Genomic DNA, 10,442 nt, shown 5'->3' on the forward strand with positions numbered 1-10,442 from the left:
TCTTTCATTCCAACATAAGAAAACATTTCTGGAATCTGCATCTGAAGTGATATTTAGATGTATTTACACAGTTTAATGTATCTCAGAGGGGACATGGATGCATTTAACCTGCAGTTACAGATGAATAAATAATGTTTTGTTTTTAACATAAAACGTTGAATTGTTTTCATTTGAATTTAAATCATTTAAAGTAAGACTGTTATGGTATATGACGAATGAGTGAGTCATTGAGCTTCAACAGATTCGTTCAAACCGCTGATTCATTCAGGAACAAAGCATTTTGACTGTGTAAATGACTGAATCACTGAATCATTTATTCAACCGATTCGTGCAAAAAGCTGATTCATTCAAAAAGTAAACACCATTGCTCAGAGACGCAAAACAGTGCTGTGATCTCTGGAACTATTTTCGTTGGCAAAATCTAGCAAAAACAAGCAATATTATGTCTAAAATGTAGGCTAAGTCACTTATTGCTAACTTTACTGAACTTGTATAAAGTGATTATTAAATTTGTTATGCTGATATCTGCAGAAAAACAGTACTCTTTGTGTGACATAGATTAAGGTAACTATATTAGATTATATGAATATAAAAAGCATACAGAAGCATTTTTGCTATCTGCAATTTAGAATACCTTGAATTTTGAGTTTTAATAGACTAATAAATCTACACACAACTCTTTGTGTGTGATTTGGTGATATACTCGATAATGTCAGATCGCACATCATTACATCAACAACACTTACCATATTATCGTAGATGTATATCACAGACCCCAGACTCGACTTGAGTGGAAAATGAAATCACCACTTAAGTCGAGTGGTTGCACGCACTTGTTTGCACATGAGCAAAAGGTGTTTTTAAGAGTAACTTGCAGACGCCAGACCACTGATTCGTCAAACCTGCTTTCCTGCAGTCCGTGTTCTTCTGACTTCTGACTATTTTGTAGTAAGTAACGAATATGCTTCAGGGAAAAGTATTGGAGTAAAAGTATACATTTTAATTAGGAAATGTAGTGGAGTAAAAGTTGGCTGAAATATAAAACCTCAAGTAAAGTACAGATACTCCCAAAAAATACTTAAGTACATTACACCACTGCCTGAACCTGCAGAGTAGCCTACAATGCGTCTGTGGCACAAAGGCTGTTTCTATAAAGTGGGGCAGTTCCAACTTTGCAAGAACAGTCTGGCGCTTCTGACTGTAAGTACAATTTTTTTATATTTAAAGAATTTGCCAATGATGATTCAAACGCGAGTTTTGAGCAGTGTAGAGCTGCTACACTGTTGTTTCTGAAAAAAAAAGTTGTTGTTTGTCGTTCCTCCGATCACAAATGCAGACATGGTTTTATGTTTACACGGCGCAATACGCAACGCAATGCGTAAAAAGACAGTATAAGTCATTATAATCAGTAATTATTTCCCCACTGGATGCAACAAATGCCTAGTTTGTAATGGGTTTTATTGGTTTTGTCTCATCGCGCTGGGACACGGCATCACAGTATGGTAAGGAACGTAACATTTCCATCACACGCTTGAGGTATTCAGCCAATCACAATGCACTAGATAGCTGGCCAATCAGCGTACACCTCGCTTTTCAGACCGATGAGCTTTGTAAAAATCGACGCGTTTCAGAAAGGCGGGGCATAGAAGAGCAACAATAATGTACATTATGTGGAAAATAATGTGTTTTTTGAACCTTAAACCGCATAAACCCATTGCATTACACCAAATACACACCATAATGTTTTTTTAGCAATGTCATATGACCCCTTTAATGCATCAGTTGAGTGCATAAAGTGTCCAACATTCCACACTTCTTTTTTTCGGTGCACAAATGTATTCAAAAGTATTCAATTAGAGTACAAGAGTATTTTAAGTTACATTTCATTTATATATTTTCTTTTCTCATTTTATTTAAAGTTTTAGTAATTTTGCTTTGTGATTTTGTCATTTTTTTATGTCTATATGCTTTTTGTTGTTTAAACTAAACGGAAAAGAAAAATGTTGCCTTGGCAACTAGTTGGGGAAAAAAAGTCCAAAGTACATTTGTCCAAAACATTTTTTCTGTTAATGTTTATTTTATTTCAAGTAATGAATAATGTTTTAATGGTTTTTGTTTTAGTTAACAACAATAACCCTGCTTCTCACTACCAGCCATTTTAGTTCCAGCTTATGGTCTGTTTGTACTTTGTGCTGATTAGATCTAAATCATGGTGTGTTATGCTGTGTAATGTCATGATAATGCTTCTGCTCGTAAACATCGCACTGTCTGCAGATTCAAGACAAAGTGTGTTTTTCTCCCGTTACACACAGCTGGGTGGCTGCTGAATTATACTCTGTCATTTAAAAATTAAATGTGTTGAACAAAACGGAGGAGACAAAACAGTGGGAATTGTACCACTGGTGAGCTGTACTACAAAAACACAGCCCTAATAATTAGTAATTCTGTATAACCAGTGCTGTCATAATTGGCTGTGATTGTTGTGTGTGTGTGTTGGGCAGGTGTTCAGCGATATGACTGTTGGAGAAGGTGAGATGGTATGTGTGGAGCTGGTGGCCAGTGACAAAAGCAACACATTTCAGGGTGTCATCTTCCAGGGCTCCATCCGCTACGAGGCTCTCAAGAAGGTCTATGATAACCGGGTATGCTTCCTTTTACATTTGTCCAAAGTATTTATTGTCTTATACATGCTTCTTGTGTGTATTTCATGATATGTCTTGTGTGTACATCTTTATAGGCAAGCGTGGCTGCTAAGATGGCCCAGCGGATGTCATTCGGCTTCTACAAGTACAACAACATGGAGTTTGTGCGGATGAAGGGTCCTCAGGGGAAAGGTCATGCTGAGATGGCCGTGAGTCGTGTGCCCACTGGAGACACCTCACCCTGTGGCACTGAAGAGGACCAAGACTCGCCTCTTCACGAGAGGGTCAGTTAAACCCATTTTCTATTCTCACTTCATTAGATGTTTTCAATTAATGCACAAACCATTTGCATTTGTTCTCTGCATTGCTTTAATTTACGTTTTTGAAGTAATTGATAGCCCTGTTTTCCTCATAGGTGACATCATTCAGCACTCCCCCGACCCCGGAGAAAAACAGACCCTCCTTCTTCTCACCGTCACTCCGACGGAAAGTGCCCCGAAACCGAATTGCTGAGATGAAGAAATCACACTCGGCAAACGACAGTGAGGAGTTTTTCAGAGAAGAGGATAATGAAGGTACGCAAATGCACTGGAACAGTATTCGCATTTAACAACATTGAACAGTTTTAGTGGTGTATTTTATAGCCTAGTTTTTTTAATCTTTAAACAGGTTGTTTTGGTTCTGATATTTTTTTAGAGGTAAAATTAGCTGTGAATATACTGATTAAAAGAGTTTTCAGCATTCATTTTCTGATCTATTTGTGATATCTCGCCGTCTGAAACGGCAAATTACCGCAGCAAATAATAACGCAGTTCGGCTATTCTAATGACCTCTACTTTGTCCTATGGGACATGGAAGGGGAAGATATAATCTGTGGCCTAGTTTTGTATGATCTGAATTTAAATTTCAAACTAAACTTTTGAATTTCAGAATTTTACAATATCTGAATTTCTTCATCTGAAAACTGTAATTTTATATGATTATGTATGTTTCAAGTAATTTCACCTCTTAAAAAATCTGCTGTTATATAATATATACAGGTGCATCTCAATAAATTAGAATGTTGTGGAAAAGTTCATTTATTTCAGTAATTCAACTCAAATTGTGAAACTCGTGTATTAAATAAATTCAATGCACACAATCTGAAAAAACATGATGGAACATGATCTTTACTTAATACCCTAATGATTTTTGACATAAAAGAAAAATCTATAATTTTGACCCATACAATGTATTTTTGGATATTGCTACAAATATACCTGTGCTACTTATGACTGGTTTTGTGGTCCAGAGTCACATATATAAAATGAAATGCTGCATGTCTAAAATTCATATTTAGAAAATACAAATTTTCTATAATCTTATTGATAGTCCTTGTTTTAACAGGAAGAAATAAAAACAAATATGCCAGCAATTTTGTGGGTGGAAAAGCATTCCTTCCTTGCAACAGTGATAGTTTCAGTTTTAAAGTGAAATTAAAGGTACTTTCCTCTTTCCTCAGACATGTGCAATGCCACAAACTTGCGCTCCCGCTCTCTGTCAGGAACGGGCCGCTCGCTGGTGGGTTCTTGGCTCAAGCTGAACAGAAAAGAGGAGTATTTTCTGTTGTATTCTCATCTCACCTACGTGACTCTTCCTTTGCATCGCATCACCACAGGTACAGCACACCTGCCCTCCATACAAACATGCTTCTTTTACATCTGTTAGTCGTGAACACTAATTGTAGTGGCTAAATGGTTCCTTTGTTTCTTTTTTAGATATTCTGGAGGTGAGACAAAAGCCCATTTTGATGACATAGCATTTACTGACTCCCCAAAAACCACATTACCAAGTGCCTCCTCACATCAGGCCTCTGAGGAACCGCCGTGTGGCGTACGAACAGATAACCAAAAACAAAAACTATGAACAATACACAACAGTGAACAAGAAGAGGAAAAGGGATACCTAAGAAACCAACTCCATGAAGAAGTGCCTCTTCCACATGTTCCTCTGCCCGCGGCTTCAGAATGGCTCGAGACCTGGAACTAAAGTGGCACTAGACTGTGACACAAAAGGGAAATGTTTATTGGGAGATGAAACCTAATAAACGAATGTCGTTTTTGTAAATACACTGCTGCTTAGATACTCGGTGAACTGTACCGACCACAGCCGTCTCCCTTCAACCCTCCTTCATGAGACACTCCTAGGTTTAACGATATTACTGATTTTGTGTGTAGTATATTTTCCAAAGGACGTTTCCTTGCAGCTCTAGGCCTTAATATTTCGCTAACCAGCTAATATATATATATCACACGTCGTCCTTTTGATAGCCCATTGCTGAATGTCCAGCAAATGTCCTCCTGTACTTACACGACTGTCTGTTACTTGATATGTTCAAGGGGATTTATGATTTCCAAATACTAGTGAACATGACGTATCTCCTGAGAAGACTATGTTTCGTTGGCCGTTTCCGGCAGATGGATGACGACACCACCTGAGCACAGTTCTTGGAAACATCTCCGTCCACAAAGACACTTTGTCCTTAAACATGACACTAGATCACATGATCCCACCCAGCAGACATTGCTTTTTTTATTTTTGGGTTTGTTCTCCGCTGTGTTTCTTCAAGTTTGGTGACTGTCGTCTAGTTTGTTTTGAATACTCTTTTGCACTAAAGGGCTTTTGGAGTTGAACATGTATAGCCAACCCAAAGTGTCAGTATTATTTTGTTTTGTACGTGTGTGTCAGCGGAATGTAATAACTGATCTGACAGCTTTAATATCTATTTGATATTTGATAGGCAGATTTGCCAGCAGCATTTGAAGGTGTTGTTCAAACTATTTTAAGATCCTAGTCTTCAGTTTTAATTAATTTTTTGCTTGAGGTGCAAAGCTTCAGTGGAAGGCTGTTTTTAAGGAAGTCCCAGTTTGTTAAACGCTTTACATGCGCTTTTGTATCAAGTGGTAATTTAGCAGTAAATGTGCATGTTGTCGTATTTATGTTGTAATATATACACACCTTTTCTGTACATCTTTATGAAAATACACATTATAAAAAAAGCTCTTGTTCAAATTTATTGTCCAATTACTAAAAGTGTATTGTGGGATATCGCACAAATTCTAGGAGACTGCAACATGTGAAGGAATCACCAGTTAATATAGAGCTACAGACTGATACAAACTTCTTCAAATATGAGACAAATTCAGAATCTGCTGCTCTAAAAATACAATGGTCTTATTATTTAGCTCAAATCAGTGTAGTTTTGATTGACTTCAATTCGATAACTGTAAAGTTCAGTAAAATTTAACTGATAATAATCTAACAATTTTGGGTAAAAATAATTATTGATTAACCCTATTGGCAAAGGGCATCTCAGGAACCGCACTCCAGTGGTTTGAGTCTTACCTCTCAGTTAGGTCCTTCAAGGTATCTTGGAGAGGTGAGGTGTCCAAGTCGCAACATCTAACTACTGAGGTGCCTCAGGGCTCAGTATTTGGACCACTTCTCTTCTCTGTCTACATGGCATCACTAGTTTCTGTCATTCAGAAACATGGCTTCTCGTATCACTGCTATGCTGATGACACTCAACTCTACCTCTCATTCCATCCTGATGCTCTGACGATAGCTGCTCGCATCTCAGCTTGTCTAACAGATTTCTTGCTGGATGAAGGATCAACTCAACCTTGCCAAGACAGAGCTGCTTGAGCTGCCATCAAACCCATCGTTTCATCACAATTTCACCATCCAGTTAGGCACATCAACCATAACTCATTCAAAAACAGCCAAAAACCTTGGAGTTATGATTGATGATCAGCTGACTTTCTCAGACCACATTGCTAAAACTGCCCAGTCCTGCAGATTTGCTTTATTCAGGCCCTTTCTTCCGGAACATGCTTCACAACTCCTTGTTCAAGCCCTTGTTCTGTCCAGCCTGGACTATTGCAATGCTCTCTTGGCTGGTCTTCCAGACAGTTCTATAAAACCGTTACAATTAATCTAGAACGAGGCAGCAAGATACATTTTTAACGAACTGAAAAGAATGCCCGTCACACCTCTGTTTATCAATTTGCACTGGCTACCAATAGCTGCTCGCATAATATTCAAGGCATTAATGTTTGACAAAACCACCACTGGCTCTGCACCCCTTTACCTAAATTCATTACTTCGGACTTATGTGCCCTCTAGAAGCTTGCGTTCTGCAAGTGAACGACACTTAATTGTGCCATCCCAAAGAGGCACAAAATCACTTTCCCGGACTTTTAAATTAAATGTTCCCTCCTGGTGGAATGACCTGCCCAACTCAGTCTGAGCAGTCCTTAGCCATCTTCAAGAATCGGCTAAAAACACATCTCTTCCATCTTTATTTGACCCTCTAACTCTAGCCATCTCTATTCTAATTGTTCTTTAAAAAGAAAAACTTGCCCCTTTAGACTTGCACTTGTAGGAAACGTTTTCCTTGTCGAAGCAGAAACCAGGAGACGTTGTAAGTTGCTTGGGATAAAAGCGTCTGCTAAATGACTAAATGCAATATAAATGAACATACCATGTAGGCTACTGCAACAAAACTTACCAAACTAAATCCTCTTACTGGTTGTGTACTGTAGATTAGTGATGGGCGCTTTCGACACACTGACAGCTTCATGAAGCATGTAATAACCTAAAACACTGTCCAACACTTAATCCTTTTCCTATTTAGCACCCAAACTCTGGAATAATCTACCTAGCATTGTTTGGGAGGCAGACACACTCTGTCATCTTAAATCTAGATTAAAGACCCATCTCTTTAACCTGGCATACACATAACACACTATCGCATTTCTATAACTCAAATCCATTAAAGTATTGTTAGGCTGCATTAATTAGGTCAACTGGAACGGGAACACTTCCCATAAAACCCGATGTACTCACTACATCGTAAGAAGAATGGCATCTATGCTCATAAGCAACACATTGGTCTGTTTTATTCTTATTCCGAGGTCACTGTAGCCACATAGAACCAGTCTTGTGTATCCAGATCAGATGGTGGATCAGCACCTAGAGACGACCTCTACAGCCCTGAATGTCAGTGGAGACCATGTCAACTAGATGAGCCCCAGAGACAGATCCCCTGTGAAGACCTCGTCAACTAGACGGCCATCGGGACAAGAACATGGGAACCAGACAAGTCCTCTGCACAATCTGACCTGTGTTGCAGCCTGGAATTAAGCCACACCATGCTGGTTTCGCCAGGCCAGAACAGAACTGGCCCCCCGACTGAGCCTGGTTTTTCCCAAGGTTTTTTCCCTCCATTTCTGTCTCCGTTTTGGTTCCTTGCCACTGTCGCCTTTGGCTTGCTTAGTTGGGGACACAATTTCTGGCAATATAGGCTTGATTGCACAGACACTACTGGAAGAGAGCTAAACTGAGCTGGACATCACTGAATCAACAATGTACTGACTGTAACTGAAAGACTGACTGTTTGTTATTGTCCTCTTGCATTATTGAGAAACTACTTTCCTGTTTCACACTGTAAAGCTGCTTTGACACAATTTGTATTGTATAAAGCACTATATGAATAAAGGTGACTTGACAAATCTTTTGTTTTGAATCTGTGTTTCGAAGCTTGTGTTGAACTCGCTACATTACTAAATTTCAGTAAAGGAAGATTTGCTGGGCAAAACAGATGGTGTTATTATTGATAAAGAAAAAAAGCCTTAAAGCGGCTTTGGTCATACCGCTAGATGTCATTGATCTGGCCAACAGATGAATGAGTGGTTGGCTTAATGCAGGTTTGTATGCAGAGCTGGGTAATAACTGATTACATGTAATCTGGATTACGTAATCAGATTCCAAAAATCAAGAACTCGTAATTAGAGTATGTTACAGTTTATAATGCTAATAATCAGATTACAGTTACTTTTTATGGATTACGTGATTACATATGATTCACACAATGGTAGTAAATCATTCATAATTTATCGATTCTCCATAGTTCTTTTAAATGGATTCCCAAACGTTTTGTCAGCCAAAACCACTTTGACATTAAATAATTTATGAAATATCTCTGAGGAAGTTAATAGTTCAATAATTTAACAACATATTTGCATGTTACAGTTTGACCGCTTAATGGTCACACTGACATACAGGTAAACAAATGAAATATTTCTATTTTTAGTGTTTAATTAATTATTAGCCTTTTATCAACTCACCATCCCACTGAAGTTCTTATATTAAGCCTAGTTTGGGAAACCTGGGGCCTCATTTATAAAATACTGCGTAGAACGAAATATTTAATGCATTTTATGATGTTGGGAAAAAAAAGGAATATATTATTTTATTCCTCTTTGCGTTTTTATATCAATATGGTATACATTCAATGGTAAGTTTAAAACAAGTTAGATAAAAAGTAATCTAAAAGTCTAAATCTAAATATAAAAAGTAATCAGAAGAAAACATTAGCCTACCTAAAATGAGTACCTTAGATTACGAGGCTAACTACAATTTTCATAATATTATGTATAATCAGTAACGGATTACAATTTGTAAGTAATCTACACAGCTCTGTACATATGTGTGTACGAATTGTATTTATGTAGTGATTTTACTACAGTTACTACTGAGTTGCACTAATTATACAAATTTGTGGTTTCAGTCCATGATTCAGGCTGATGACTCCAGTGTTTGTCTCAGTTGGATTCACCAGCAGGTTCGACTGATTCTTTTAAAAGAACCACACAGAACAAATTGGACAGCACATAATGCTGTATGTTTTCTGCATACAGACAGTAATGACAACGCAATATAAATTGTTTTCACATAGAATTCACAAACTGCCAACTCTAAATAATGTGAAGTCATTTAGATGGCTGAATGTTGCAGACTGTGATGTTGAATTTGATGTGATTTTGCAACGGTTTAACGCAGTTCTGTTTGTGCACAATCTATTGAACTGATTTGTTGTATTGAAAACTATTTTAAAATGAATCATTACCAAAAACATAATATTGCCGTCTCCCACATTTTGCATGTTACTGCAGGATTTCCCCTTTTACAAATATTTTAATTTACAAATAAAAATATGTACAACTAATTGTTTTAAATGATTACAAAACATTTTTAAACACAAATACATAAACTTAAAGGGATACTCCACCCCAAAATGAAAATTGTCATTCATCACTTACCCCATGTCGTTCCAAACCCGTAAAAGCTTTGGTCGTCTTCGGAAAACAATTTAAGATATTTTGGATGAAAACCGGGAGGCTTGTGACTGTCCCATTGACTGCCAAGTAAATTACACTCTCAATGTCCAGAAAAGTATGAAAGACGTCGTCAGAATAGTCCATCTTCCATGCAGTTCAACCGTAACGTTATGAAGCGGCGAAAATACTTTTTATACACGAAGAAAACAAAAATAACGACTTTATTCAACAATTCGTCTATTCTGTGTCTCTCCACATCACCGTAGCGCCATTTTGGAGAATATCCGATGAACGCAAGCAGCGTATGCTATTCTGTGTCAGCCGCGCTGCACGGACGCGCTGTTTTCGTTCAAATCAAAGCGTAAATACACGTAGAAAACGTATCCTTGTGGCGCGGCTGACACAGAATAGCGTACGCTGCTTGCGTTCAGCGGGTATTCTCCAAAATGGCGCTACGGTGATGCGGAGAGACACAGAGGAGACGAATCGTTGAATAAAGTTGTTATTTTTGTTTTCTTCGAGTACAAAAAGTATTCTCGTCGCTTCATAAAGTTACGGTTGAATCACTGATGGCAGATGGACTATTCTGACGATGTCTTTCATACTTTTCTGGACCTTGACAGTGTAATTTACTTGGCAG

General features: G+C 37.9%; 1 protein-coding gene across 1 annotated transcript in view; it reads left to right on the forward strand.

The window, feature by feature from the left end:
• LOC107562136 (uncharacterized protein KIAA0930) overlaps positions 1–5,680 on the forward strand; it is an 11,953-nt gene extending 6,273 nt beyond the window's left edge. The window contains exons 6-10 of the mRNA XM_016246714.1: positions 2,502–2,642; positions 2,738–2,926; positions 3,058–3,217; positions 4,144–4,299; positions 4,400–5,680. Coding sequence (XP_016102200.1) covers positions 2,502–2,642; positions 2,738–2,926; positions 3,058–3,217; positions 4,144–4,299; positions 4,400–4,440 — 687 coding nt within the window. The 3' untranslated portion in view covers positions 4,441–5,680. The remainder of the gene's footprint in view (positions 1–2,501; positions 2,643–2,737; positions 2,927–3,057; positions 3,218–4,143; positions 4,300–4,399) is intronic.
• Positions 5,681–10,442: the final 4,762 nt, after the last annotated feature.

Source organism: Sinocyclocheilus grahami, unplaced genomic scaffold (assembly GCF_001515645.1).
Source record: "Sinocyclocheilus grahami isolate Dianchi unplaced genomic scaffold, SAMN03320097.WGS_v1.1 scaffold809.1, whole genome shotgun sequence".
NCBI lineage: Eukaryota > Metazoa > Chordata > Actinopteri > Cypriniformes > Cyprinidae > Sinocyclocheilus > Sinocyclocheilus grahami.